The 14334-nt window shown below is 46.6% G+C and overlaps 1 protein-coding gene and 1 long non-coding RNA gene across 4 annotated transcripts in view; one reads left to right on the plus strand and one right to left on the minus strand.

Moving 5' to 3' along the window:
• IFT43 (intraflagellar transport 43) overlaps nucleotides 1-9042 on the minus strand; it is a 43973-nt gene extending 34931 nt beyond the window's left edge. Inside the window, exons 1-3 of one of the 3 annotated variants that reach the window (XM_027637929.1) lie at nucleotides 8781-8895; nucleotides 8318-8407; nucleotides 2442-2471 (exon numbers count right to left, since the gene is read on the minus strand). In XM_027637929.1, the coding sequence (XP_027493730.1) occupies nucleotides 2442-2471; nucleotides 8318-8407; nucleotides 8781-8840 (180 nt within the window). In that variant the 5' untranslated portion in view covers nucleotides 8841-8895. Of the gene's footprint in view, nucleotides 1-2441; nucleotides 2472-8317; nucleotides 8408-8780 lie in introns of all 3 variants that reach the window. The other 2 variants (XM_027637930.1, XM_027637931.1) reach the window with 2 other exon arrangements.
• On the plus strand, nucleotides 8923-9486 carry LOC113944596. The gene is made up of 2 exons (XR_003526729.1): nucleotides 8923-9035; nucleotides 9262-9486. It is a non-coding gene; the product is annotated as an uncharacterized LOC113944596 (long non-coding RNA).
• The last annotated feature ends 4848 nt before the right edge of the window (nucleotides 9487-14334 follow it).

The raw sequence follows: 14334 nt of genomic DNA on the forward strand, positions 1-14334 counted from the left end.
CACCCTAATAGATCCACTAGCCCATCCTGAGATTACCTACATATTATGCAGGCACCCAGTAAAAGCTATGGATTTTGCTATGAAGGCATCTAAACCTGTGGATTCTGTGTTTAGGGAATACCAATACAGTACTTCTGCATAAAGCTCTAGCCCTCCTTTCACACAGGGACTAAAGGAAACTAGTGGAGAGACTTCTACAAGGCCCCAGAGCAAATCCATGGCAAAGCCAGGAAAATAACCCAGCAAAATCTTGGCTCATAGCCATGTTCATACTCTTCATGCCTATTCTGCCTCTGCAAATTAACTGAAATATTAGGATACACCCTGTATTATACCATTGATCAGCCTTACAGCCTTTGGCTAAATGTCCCAGGCAGCCTTGGAAGGTGCGGCCAAATGAGTGATTCAACTGCAAAAATTCAGATCCAAGACGAGTGGTTTGCCAGGGGATGCAAAACAAGTTTCAGAGCAGTCAGATGGCTGGAGGGCAGAACTTCAGCAGGTACATTCACATCAATGGCCCAGATGTGGCTGTTTGTTGGTATTCACGCAGCCACAAAGTTATCTTCGGCACAGCAAGAGGAAAGGGACCAAATCCAGGAAGAGTTCAGATTGTAACACTCAGCATAGCCCAAAGGGAGTTCAGAGAAGGGTTATATGAGCCATCAGGGGGACGAAGGAGCCAACTTCGGACAAATGATTCAAGAAGCCAAGTATTTCAGCTTGGCCAGGCAATGACTAAGGGAGGGATATACTGCAACAAGATTTGGATCATACTTTATAATATAAAGTTCCACTAACAATCAGTTTGGAACAGACTCATGATACAATTACCAGAAGTTTGTAAGCATGTAGTATTGTAAATTACAAGCAGCTTACTGATCAGTCAGATTTCTCAACACTCAGTTAACTATTTTATACCTTTTACAGGCTTTTACAAATAGAAAAATACTATAACGTATGACTGTGATGCTTAAGAGCATAAGCCTGAATAAAGGACAGGGAATTATCCAAACAAGAGGGGTTTCAAAGCAGGAATCCCTTCATACTAAGGAAAATCTCCTTGCCAGGCACCATTGCATAACACCCCTGAAGCAACAACAATTGCTCATGTGGAAGAGTCACATCAGTTTAGTTATTTTAATGAAATTTAGCAGCCAGGAGCAAGAAGGCGCCTGTGGCATGTGACCAGTCAGCATTCAACAGCAGACTTTGGGAATCAATGACTTAGGGCACTGTATGGAGGTGGAATTAGTTCCAGTGAAATAACTGTAAGGACTGGTTCCAGCGAGGGGGGGAGGAGATTATATCAATTATCAGGAAAAATTTCTCTTAGGCAACCAGTCCCCAAAACTATACCCATCAGTGGGAGGTCTCTTTGCCTGATAAATGGAAAAGTGCTCTGGGCATAGTCCTGAACCATCCATTACTGCCAAATAAACCCAGTGGATCTTTCCCACAATATCATCTCTTACACTACCAAGAGAAAACTGAGCTAATTTGAATAGTCTTGACTCCTTGTGATGACTATACCCTTCTGAGGTCAGAATTAATGAGATGGGTGATAGGGGTTTCTTTTCTGGGTTTTAAATTTCACACATGAATCTACTATGCTATCCATACTGGGGTGGTGCTTCAGGGGAATTAAAGAGTACAGAAGAGGGTGCTTTAATTGTCTAACATATACAGAGAGCAACTCAAGGCAGGAAAAATTAGGCAACACCCATTCCACTGTTATGAAGAGTGCAAGGCCCAAAGACTTTTAACAGAAACAGGTAGAAGTTCTCAGGTTGATCTGAACAGCATCACCCTGGCTTCTAATGCTAAATGAATGCTGAGATGCATTTTAGCTTTGCTGCAGGATGAGAAAGGATATGTGTATTCCTTCTCCCTGTATAACAGGAGCCTGGTAAGAAGCATTATGACATCCTATTAACTACACATACTGGCATTCCAGACCTGGCGCAATAAAAAGAAGACTTGTAGAAAATACAAAGGCATACATCCTTGTTTCTACTGGCTGGCCTTCTCCTCTGGGACACCAGCAAGACTTCATCATCCCTGAAGACAAGTTTTCATGTTATGGGAGCAACCTAACCATACTGGACAGCAACCTAGGCTCAGTCAGGTTTTGTATTCTATTAACTAATTGCTGCCCTGACTATTAAATGAAAATAGAGCATCTTTCCAGTGGCCACATATACATCTGTGACCTCAAAACAAGATGCAGCAGCTGATAAAAGTAGCTGTTACAAAGATAATTAAAACCTCTCAGCAACAGGAAAAGCGGATGCAGGAAAGGCACTGCATCTGAGGCAAACTTTGTCTTATTCTCCAATACTAGAGTACCTTTTTAAGGTAGTCTCCAGACACATAATAGGTTAGTCCTACTAGTCCCCTTCAGAGGAGCCAGCATCTACCTAGAAAGCCTCTAGTCTTACATGGTCAACCTTTTCCTCAGAGTCTTCATCCTAGAAGGATCAGGAGGGAAAAAGAAAGAAAGAAGTTAAAAGGAAGCACTATGGAAGCCTGCACAAAAAGCTTGAAGAACGACATTTCTGGCTGTCTTGCAGTACATGCTTTGCAACCTTATTCACTTGAACAAGGCACAAAATTAATCCCACCATTGTACCATTTTATATTCAGTCATTTATGCATAAACCAACTGTGATACTTAAAGCAGGAATGTTTGACTGCAATGGCAGGAAGGTCTGACAGTAGCAGACCTTGAAAAGAAACATGAGCAAGAAGAGAACAGACTTAGTTCATTCTCCCTATAGAATGAAAAATCCCAAATTATTCAAGTGTGTAGGATGCCTGAAAGATTTGTATGGATAGTCACTGCAACCATGCCAGAGACCAGAAATTATGCTGGACCAGTCATACTAGGGGTTATATACTGTAGTAGGCTGCAGTCCTTTTTCAGGACCTACTATTTCTCAAGACAACCTCAGATCCTCCTCTGAGAGCAGGAGCTGTAGCAGTTAGCATAAGACAGGCATAGCTGAGAACAGTGTTCACTTTAGCAGATGATGTTTAGCTAACACTGTAGTATAGGGGAGTAGCTTGGTTGTGGGGTAGATGAGTAACTCAAGGAAAGCAGCCTGTTAATCACTGTGAAAGTTGCAAACTGGTTGAGAACCTTTCAGATGAGCAGACTGTCAGCACCACCAGTGGCAAAAACCCCTGTTGTCAGACACCAAATGCAAGGAGGCAATTAAGAACCCCGTAAGCTCTATGCTATTCTAGAAATCACAGTGTTCAGAATCATCAAGGGAGAGAATCTGGGGTATCCTAGATTGACCCATGACCCTGCACCAGGCATACACATAGGACAGCTGGAAAAACGCCACTAACGCACATGACTTTTCTTCTGGACTGCCTTATCTCTCCTGTGGAACACAGAAGCCATGTGGTTCATCAATTGCATATCTCTGATTAAAATGGTTTGGTATCTGAGTTCACTTACTGTCTGTCTTGTCATCTGTTCTTATAGCCTTACTAGGACAAGAGCAGAGGGAGGCTACATGCAGGTTAGGACAGCTGGAGCACAAAAGTATCCATATCAATGAGCAGCACAAATGAGATCGGATTTGCCCAACCAGTAAAAACCTGTTGGAAGTGTGTATCTATCAGCCAGGGCCTCACTTGATCCCACATCCAAAAGCAGAAAGGCCTCTGTGGGGCCCAACGTGATCTAAGCTTCTCTGGATGTACAGAGTCCGAGTGGTCTAAGACTTGCTCTAGCACAGAAGAAAATCCAGCTGGACAACACATGTTGGAAAAGCATTTAAATAACTACTTCTTTGAGCAATCTTCCACGTGAATTTCACCCTCAGCAATTCATTTTTTGTATTGTTTATTCATTTGGGTTAAATAATGGAATCCTATTTAAAAGATGCCTGGATATCAGCCTAAAGAATCACTGCCAGGAGTGTTTGTAAACTGGGTGATAGAAGTCCAGACAGCTGCTTTGCAAAATTCACCTGTGGGAACATCCTTCCAGTGTACAGTGGAGATGGCCCAAGCTTTTGTCTGTCTACATGAAGGTATCCTGATTAAGGTATTTTTTTACAGCACAGAAATGCTCACTTTTTAACCCAAGGACCACAGCTACATAGGCAAGGTCACAAATGCCAAGTCGGATAACAAGAGAAAAACATACTTTCAGAATTGAAAGTACAGAGCCTCTTCCCAGGCTGTGGTGAAACATGGGGAAGAGAACCAGCAGGGAACTGGATTTGTGGGAAAACCCTGATATAAAGTGACCTTGTCATATCTGTGTGGAGATACTCTCAACATAGTCTGGAAAACCCTCATCCTGGAGGCTGACATATTGCATATTAATTGCAAGTCTCCACTCAAAGGATCTACAGAGTGCCACCAGAGACACACTGGCAAAATCATATTGAGGTTGTAAGAGGTAGAAACCAGGGGACTCTTAAACAAGGTCCCAAGGGAATCCTGTCACCATAGGATGAAGAGAAAACAGACTGTGGAAGCTGGATAACATTACAATATTTCTGCATACAGATTTCTTATGGAACAACAAATAGTTCGCTCTTGTTGAGATAAGACACAGAAAAGGAAAAGTTTGCTGATATATTTTTTAAAAAGGCTTTTCCACACAGCTTTCCAAATCAATCTCGTTGAGAGCTCCAAACCCTGCCAAACATCTTCTTCAGGTGGATGTCATCAGGCATTCAGGCTTTTGGGTGCAGTGATGTTAGAGCCAGGAAATAGGTTTGACTTTCATTCTACAGAAGTGTGCAGAAGGCCTGTTAGAATGGGCTAGCAAAGATCTTCAACAGATCTCATTATATGATCTGTCTCTCCCGTTACACAAATAACATGACCAGCTTGAGTTTCTCCCATTTTGTCAGAAACTTGATACCATCAGAATGAGTAAATGTAACACATCAAGTCAGAGGATGGGTAAGGCCTCTGTCCCTCTGAAAATGAATGTTTGAAATCTGGAGTTCTGGCATGCAGCTAGCAGATTTATCTCTAGGAATTCCCAGTTGAAGCATATTCCCCTGGGTGTGCAAGAAGTGCCTGCCAATTTGCCAAGGAGCTCTGAAGGCAAGGTACTTGCACAGCCTTTGCTGCAGGAGGATGCATCAATTACAGCAAATAATCATGTTCCTTCTTGCCTCGCAAAATAATACATAGCAGCAGTGTTGTTAGTACTTGTACTTCTGAAAAGGCAGGAATGCTCTGCATGTCAGATGGCAGACTGTGAGCTTTGTGACCTTTTGTGAGCCCCTTGAGGAGACAGAGGTCTACATTTGAAGATAATGCAGGTACTTCCACACAGGAATGGGAATTACCAAATAAAGACCTAGGCAGAGGAATTACAGATTTGCTGCTATAGTTAAGAATATTATTGTGGGAGATACATACACATAACAGGCGCTGAAAAGATAGTGAGATATCAGACTGTCTTCATAGAGCTTGAGGCAAGTATATTAGGCTACAAGGCACAAGACATTAGAGTTATGCCCTAGAGAAGGGAGTTTTAACAATGCATTTGTGAGCAAAGACACACAGTTTGGAGTCTCTTTTGGAAGGGGAAGCCCAGGTCAAGGAGAGATCAGCAGTAACCTGATAAGATCTATGCTCCAAGTCAGATGATTTGCCTATTGACTTCAAAACAAAGATCTTTTTAACTACATTAATTGTTCCCCCTCGAAGTGAATTTCCTTATAATAAGCCCAAATGTTGAAACATGGATAGACAGGTACTTTTTGCTTCCTTCAAGCAAGTTGGTCTGCCTGGAAAAGACTTCCTGGATGTTTCTCAGTGTCATGAGAAGACCAGAACAATAGCACAAATGGTATGTTCATACCAGAAATTTGAGCTGGGTGGAAACTGAGTGTATTGGCATGGAACTAAAAAAGAAAGAGTCAAAGTGAATTAAACCATTTTTAAAACCCTGAGGAACCTCTATAGGTAGAATCACCATCCTGAATGCAAAACCGCATATGAAATTGTGAATATGGCAAAGGTTAAAGACAAACCCCTTTGTCTTCAAAATCAGTAATAAGAATAAAACCTCTTATGCTGAAATTAATTACATGAGGCCTACTCCACTACTGCCAGTTCCAGAAAAAAAAAAAAAAGGACTGTTTTTTAATTTGCGTTTCTTTTGGGAAGATTCCTTGAAAAGGTTTCAAGATGACCAGATGGCTGAGTGAGACATCCATTGTAACAGCTGACCCCACCACTTAAAAGCAAGCCAAGGCCAAGCTTGCAGAAAAGTAAAAGGTGATTTCCAATCTACGGTGAAGGAAAAAACAATATTAGTTCTATTAAATGCTCACTTTGGTATCAAATATGGTCATGTATGAAAAGCCTCCAATTCCTGAGCAAAGGAAAAGCTGAGGATTATTTATAGTGGATTTTGTCTCTCCTCCAGTAGCTCCAAGGTTTTCAATTAACAGAAACATTTAGCAACAAAGACCTGTCTGAAGAGAAACTATTGACACAAACGATTCTTCCTGGTGGTTCAGATCCAGTAATAACATATTTGAATGCTGTAAGGTGTGGAAGGCCTCACCCTTCTGCTGCTGAAAAGCTCACTGCCAAACCCAACACTGTAACTATTTCTTAGTCCTCTCCAGGGGTGCCCAAGGACTGGAGTCCCTATGATCTTTTCCCAGCTGTTATAATGGCTGTGATGAGACACACCAAGCACAACTGCAGTAACTTACAGTCAATCAGCTGTACCCTTACATAACACCCCAGTCTCTTTCAAACCAGGGAATCAGCCCATGAGCTAGGATGGCCAGTGCCAGTAAGAGAACAATCTGACAGTGAGCCACCCTAATCTGGAGACCAACCAGTGATGACACCCCCTTAAACGACCATCTGGTTTCTTTAAGACTGTTTTTACCCATGAGGCCCACGGTTATTTTTATTTCTTAAATTACATCTTCTCCATATTCCCTCACAGAATCCATCCTAAATGCCTATAGCACATCTGAGGAGGGGAGAATGCATAGGTGGGACATGATTCTCCATTATGCCTACTAAAAGAAAAGAGCACACTTTCTCCAGAAAAAAAAGCCTGCTCTATGAGGCATTGTTGTAAGCTAAGCCATTAAAGTGTATTTTCAACACCATCCCAGGGTCTCCAAGGAATTATTCCCCCTCAGCAAACCATTTCATCACAGATGGCTGGGACACAACTACTCAGTGTAAATGGAAAGTTTTGTCACAGCACAGACAATCAGGGAGTAGCCAATTCCAAGGCAGAAGGCCCTAGGGCTCTGAGCAGAGCAGCCTGAAGCACACTTGGAGCCAAGGTGGCTGGCAGGAAAAAATGGGTTTGAAATTTAAAGAAGCCAAGAATATGTATGCTGGAGACTATGCTGGCACTGCAAAAAGTTAAGCATCACCTCATTTAAACAAATATCACTGTTGTCAATAAGGTGGAACTCTGATGACACTTTTGTCCATTTGAAAATATCAAGGAGCAAAATCTCTATGTCATTTCTTGAGAAGTGCTCCTTCCAGCTGGAGAGGCCTGTGGAGAAGCCATGCTAACATCCAAGAGCAAACTTCCAGGTAGAATTTGAGCATTCTGCAGCACTAAGCAAGAAAGTGAATAGAAACAGTTCTCATATTTCCGGATACAAGAGGATGTTGCCTCATTCTCCTGAGAAAGAGGGGTTCCAGACCCCCTTCTACCATTTGAAGATGTACTGATAGAACAGATTCTGAACAAACATTTTCCTCCAAAGAGAAGTGGAAACTGAGTTTGGACATTATTACCCACAAGACAAAGTCTCAGATGCTGCAAAGCTGGCTCCTAGCATGACCTTTGTAGCCTATGCATGGAGGACAGGAAAAAGAGCATCACTACACAAACTTTGTAGTGACCACATCAGATACTGTACTCTGGCTCTAGCAAAAGCAAAGCACAAAAGTAAGGTATCTGTTTACCTGTACTTTGTCTTGCTTCCACAGATGGTGGCAAAGCTGGTCACAAAATGATATGTCTGCTCATATTTTAATTCTGGGAATCAAAATATTGGGAAGGTATGCATGCACAGGAGGGACAGGCCCCAAGTCCTGTATGATACTACTCTCCATACTTCACACATAAGAGACCATAGCCCTAAATATGGTCCTGTGTGAAAACTACACATCATGCAAAGGGTAACACCAGGAAAGGGACAGAGCAGTCACATGGGTCCCAACTCTAAGGACAAACTTCAAAGGACAAAGCACACCACGCAGGAAAGAAATGAAGATTCCTCCCCTGGAAGACACCAGCAGGATAAATGACAGGTTCTCCTGACAATACACCCACCTCTCCAAGACAAGCAGACGGGGAATTCTTCCTGATGAGATTTTCATCTGCCAAGAGGTCCTGGCGGGCTCGACGGCCCATCTTTAGTATCTGGAGCACAGGGGGAGATACGAAGGAGCGGAGGGCACAGGGTTACTGATAAAAGCTGTTTCAGAGCAGGGGGTAGAAGGCAAGGCACGGCTGTGCCGTCGCGCCATGCCCCGCAGCGAGGCGCGGTGCCCTCAGATGCGGTGCTAAGGCATCACAGTCGCAGGTGTTCACCCCGCGGCCGCCTCCCGGCCCAGCGCCAGTCGCTGCTCGGACCCACCGGCCGGCGCACGGCACCACACCGGGCGGGCGGACTCCGGGGGCGGCCCACGCCGCCTCCCCGCAGGGTGCCCTCCCGGCCCCGCGCCCGTCCCGGACCGCGCCTAAAGGCCCCGAGCCGCGCTCGGAGAGGCCGGGCCTCCCCGGGCCCGCTCACCCCGGCGACGCCCCCCCGCCGCGGCGCCTCCGCTCGCTCCGGCTCAGCCTCAGCCTCCATCCGCCGCCGCCGCCGCCGGTGCTTCCGGCGCACAGCCCGCCCCGCCGCCCCGGCAACCGCGGCCCGGCAACAGACAGCCGGCACTGAACTGCCCCGCCAGGAGCTCCGGACAGCCACGGCAACATCCAGCGCCCTGGCAATCCTTAAACCTTGGCCTGACCACCGGTGACAGCAGTGCTGCAATACGTCATGCAGGTAACTCTGTTACCCGGTTTTAATCCCACGTGCAGTGGGGCAGGTCAGGAACAGCCTGCCACTCCGTCTTCTACAGCTTTTTGCCCGTAGACACTTTTTTAGTTCCCACTAAGGCAAATAATCCCAGCCTTGCAGATTTGTCTCCTCACAGAGGCTTCTGCCAAGTCTCCTGATCGCTTGTGATGCTCTTCCCAGTTCTCTCTGGCTCTCCAACGCTGCTTTCCAGATGGGGCAGCCTGTCTCCAGAGTGCAAGTGGAAGCAGTCCCAGGGATCAAATATAAGCACAACGATCATTACACACGTGCCTCGCAAGCATGAGTTGTGCAGAGATTTCCACTGAGCTGCATAAAACGTCCCCAGTCTGTTTCTTGACTGGACAGATGTATAGATTAATTGTAAATAGATCTGTTTTTAGCTCCATATGTTAAATAAACATTCAGTTTTCCAGTGCTTTGTGCATTTGCTTATATTTTTTCTGGTATCTCACATTCCTCAGAATCTTCAACCATCCTCATTAACCTAAGTAATTGTCATTCATTTATTCTGCTGCTACAATGAAGAACTGTACCACACCACCAACTACACTGTTAATACTTTGCCATGATGAAAATTGACTGTGTAACCCTAAACTTTTAAGCCTTCCAAGAATACCTATTACTAAAGGCATGAGATTTCACTCCATACCTGCTTAGCTTTAGCAGCAGCTCATGGTTTGGCTGAGGAACTTTCAGAACTCTAAATAAATTATATCAAATAATTCTCCTTTTTTTCCATTCCTTACTGACATGTTCAAGTTGTGCTGTGATGATCTAAGGACTAAGTGAAACAAGATTTGTGGGCAGAGGTAATAACTTTTTATTAGACCAACTGATATGGCTGGAAAAAAACATACAAGAAGTGTTTCTGTGCCTGAAAGCTTGTGTGTTTTTTCCAGCTATATCAATTGGCCTAATAAAAGATATTATCTCTCTTTACAAACCTTGACATGTTTAAGGAATTCGGTAAGTGAGACATGATTTTCCTTTTTTGAAGCCAGGCTCGTTGGGCTTTCTGAAATTATGATCTTCCAGATACTTTGTGCTTCTGTTTTAATTACAGATTCAAATATTCATGAAGTATAGAGGGCAGTTTTCACCTAGCCCATGCTTCACCACGGGGCCATGGGACTATGGCCCTGCATTTCCCAGTTCCCACCCACTCCTAACAAAGAGCTGCTGCAACAACGCAGCTACACAGATGCCAGGAGACAGAGGGGACTGTGGCTCTGGGGTTACAGTAACCACTGCAGGATGTCCAAGTACAGGCATACACTTACAGCTGACCTTGATCAGAAAAACAGCATCCCAAGAGGAGCATGATAGCACCCAGAGAAATGTCTGCTAAAGCTGGAGGGCATCCCTGGGGTGGGAATCCTTGGGTAGGAGTGCACTGACAGCACTGTGGCCCCAAACAGGTAGCTGGCAGTGTGTTCCTACTGGAGGCAGGGTAGAGACAGTACCTAGTGCCATCCTGGACAGACAGATCATGAAGCAGCAGGAACAGCAGGTTCACCTGTTTGGAACTGCCCCCCCTCTCCAAGCTCCAACTCACAATTCCTCCAGGTCCCCATCCCAGACACCATCCCACATCCACTTCCCAGCTCCCCTCAAGACACTCTGTGTGCTGCTTGCTGCCCACCCCAGGGACAGAAGTCTCAGGCAAATAGAGGAAGGGCACAGTCCATGTGCAGGAAAGAAAACATTTAAGCACTTGGGGAATTGAGCCTTGCCTCAGAACTTTGACTTCTGACTTAAGAGATTCTCAATAGGAGAAAAGAGCAGATGTGTAGAAAGAATGAAACCCAAAATCTGTCCTGCCTTGAGTCCCTCCGGACTCAGTTTATTGAAATGGGGTTTGTTACCCACCCTGACACAGTTCTGCCTGCTTAGGGAGGGCAATGGGAATAAAGGAGTTTTCATCCATTTTTTCGTGTTGTGGCTAAAATAGATCTTGCTTGCTTTAAGCATTGGGATCACCTTTTCTGAATAATTTAATTCTCCTCTGTCCTACTCGTGAAACCACAGGCATCATTTGACCTTGGGCCTAGAGCAGCTCCACTCAACCAACTGAGAAGGAGCCAGGTAGCAGGACAAACATCTGGTGCTGCTGTGATTGTCCAAAGCCGTTTTTTGTGCTTGCTTCCTGTCCAGGTCAGGCCTGTGGTGCCAGGCCTGGGTTTCTCTTTCCCAGTGTACAGTTCCAGGTGTATTCTCAGGTCTCAGTCTGCCTTACTTGTTCAATTTTGCTCTCACTATAAATCACACTGCTGCCACCCCCTCTCATCTGAACAGCAAGTAAGAACTACGCAAGCATTCCTTTCACGGACAAGTTCTTACATCTAAGCATGGACTCTCTCCATCTGGTTTCAACCCAAACCTGATCACGCAGAATAGGACTAACAGAGTCCCCCACTAGCACTGTTTACTGTTGATTACCCCTTGACTGGACAGATGTATGAATAGAGCTTGTGTCTGGTCCTCCTAGCCATGAGAAAGCCATGAGAGTCTGGGAAAGCAATCACACTTGAGCACTCCCATATGCTTCTGGTCCTAGACCACCTTTAGAGAGAGGGCACCCGTGTGTAGTTAAAGCTGCAGCTATGGTGAAAAGCTGACATGGTAGCACAATGACCACCTTATTCAGAGTGGCCAAAGGTTTTGTTAAGTAGCTCCCTGGCAGCAGTAAGATCTATGGGATGCAGGGCAATCCCAGTAGCAACAAGTGACACAGTGCTGCGCCTTTCTTCCTCACCCAATCCTCACGTTGGGCGGCCAGCCAGATTCCCAATTTTGACATGGGCCAATTCACTAAAAACAGTAAGCTTCCACTGGGAAGCAAAGTGCTCAGCAAAAACTGTTGCTGTAGCCTGCTCCACACTAGCAGCACACTGGCAGCTCCAAGCATCTCAGTTTGATTTTTCTGCAGTTTTTTCTCCATGCACCTCAAAGGATTTACCTCATCTCTATGGGGTTTTGCAGGAGGGAAACAACTGCAAATATTCTATTATTTCTATGGGCTCCAGAACAAAATCTCCTAACAACTGCAAAGCTTCAAACGAGAGGTTCCTCCCTCTGGAAGGTAGAAGGGGCTTTGACAGGCAGCAAAGGCCCACGCATTTGCCTGTCTTGATCTCCACGAGAACAGATGCTGTTTGGGTTACATCTGCTCCAGCTCAGACTGTCAAACCCCAGCCTGAGTTCCCAGGTGTGAAATATTTCCTATGACACTCACACGTTCAGTAGCCATGTCAGGCTCTCCCTCAGCTTAGCTGGATTCCAGCATGTCCAAGATGTGCAATCTGTTAGTGACTGCTACTTGCAGCCACCAGTGTTGGTTCCAGTGAATGTCAGACCATGGAGATTCCACACCTCTCTCATCCCACAGAGCAACACCTGGAGCAGAAAGTGAGTAGTCCAGCATACCTACACCTAGCAGCACCACACCTATTATTCTATTATTCTAATAATCATCCGCTATTATTTCCAAGCAGTAAGTTCCCACTGTCAACTTGTAATAGAAAAATCTGATCGCAGCCATTAACAACATAACCTTACATTTTGTACTATTGCATTTCATCCAATTTCTACCGTGTCAGCCTTCAAATTTGCTTACACTCAGTTCTCCCCTGTATTGACAATGCCTCCCAGCTTTGGATAAGCAACCAATTTCATTAGCACATCCATTTTGGCATGCCAAGATCATTAATAAAACCTGGGCCCGGGACCAGCCTCTGGGGAGGTCTTAATTTCTTATAATTTCTGTACTTATCTGCATCTTAACTAATAATTCACCATGCGGCACCATAGTAAATGGATTACTGAAGTCCAAAGCAATCAGTTCTACTGCATTTAGTGTGACCTCCAACCTAACACAGAGTAGAGGAGGTCCCAGTGCAGAAAAGCATCCAAAATTAATTTCAGAAGTGCCTGGGGAGCTCTGGAAACATCCATCCCAATCTACGTTAAAATACTCCATAGATTGTTAACATCAGCACTCAGAATTTGCACCTTATTCCAAGTTGTGATTTCCCTGACATCATCTTAGAGCCACTAGATCTTGTTACATCTTTGTCTGCTCCATCAAGGAGCTCAAATTCCCCTTCCCCAAGCAAAGCACAAGCAAACAGTAGGCAGCCCACTCTTTTGTCTCCTCAGAGCTGCAGGGAATGGGCTCAACAGGCATCCAGCACCCCCAAGCTGCCCAATGGATTTCCTGTCAACCTCTTCCACACTGTGAGTGAGCCACTGGCCTCTGAGCTGGCAGTACTCTCCCTGCCCCAGGCCCCTGAACATGTAGGTGAGGGAAAGCTCCCTGCAGCTGTGCCTGGTGTTTCCAGCTGCGCTGTTGCTGGACACCATTGCTCCAGGCACAGGGGTCACACGCCCCTGGAGTCCAGCTATCCCAGAGCATGAAGATCCACGACTTGCTTCCTCAGGGAGTTCTGCCCAGCTCCCACCTAGCCCATAGCCCGGCAGCAGCTGTCACTGCACCACTTTCCCAACACATCGCCATACCACTGGCAGTGCTTCGAGCGGCTGCCATGGTTGGGAAGGCACAAAGCTGCCACCTGGCCCCAGGAGCCTCGCCAGCTCAGGGGCTGCCCCTCTGCTCGCCCCAGGAGAAGCGCTGGGTAGTGGGGCCAGGAGTCCCTGCTCGCCTGGGGCAGGGTCCAGGTGAGGGCAAAAGGGCTCTCGCGCTCCAGGGGTTGGGAACATCTCCCTGGTGTTCAGCACAGCGGGCGCAGGCAGGGCATGGAGGAGGAGGTGGGTGTGGCGGGTGGCCGTAGTGAGAACGTGCCCCGGGAGAGGGGCCCGAACAGGCCCGGGTGATCGTGACCCCGGCTGAGGCCGGTGCTGTCTCCTGCGTGTGGTCCTGGCCCCCTCCGAGGGCAGCGGGTGCCCGCAGCAGCCCCTTCCGTTCAGCGAGGGCTGCCGTGAAAGGGACCCCCAGGGCTCTCTGGCCACCTGCCTTCTGGGCCGCGGGGCATCGCCCTGGCCCTGCCCGCCACCGTCCCTGGGCCCGCGGGGCCACGCACGGCCGCCAGCCCCGCCGCAGCCCCCCATCCGCAGCGCGGCGCCCGGGCCCCGTCGCCTCCCTCCCTTCCTCCCCCGGAAAGAAACCACATCAGGAAAGTATGCGGGGTATTTTTAGCGGCTTTTAATGCGATTTCGCAGCTGGAAGCGGGAGGGGCCTCCCCGCGCCACCCGGACCACCGCGAAGGGCCCGCCCGCCGCTGCCCGCGCCCCCCCAGCAGGGGGC

The sequence above is a fragment of the Corapipo altera genome, unplaced genomic scaffold (assembly GCF_003945725.1).
Source record: "Corapipo altera isolate COAL_440 unplaced genomic scaffold, ASM394572v1 23, whole genome shotgun sequence".
In the NCBI taxonomy this organism is placed as follows: domain Eukaryota; kingdom Metazoa; phylum Chordata; class Aves; order Passeriformes; family Pipridae; genus Corapipo; species Corapipo altera.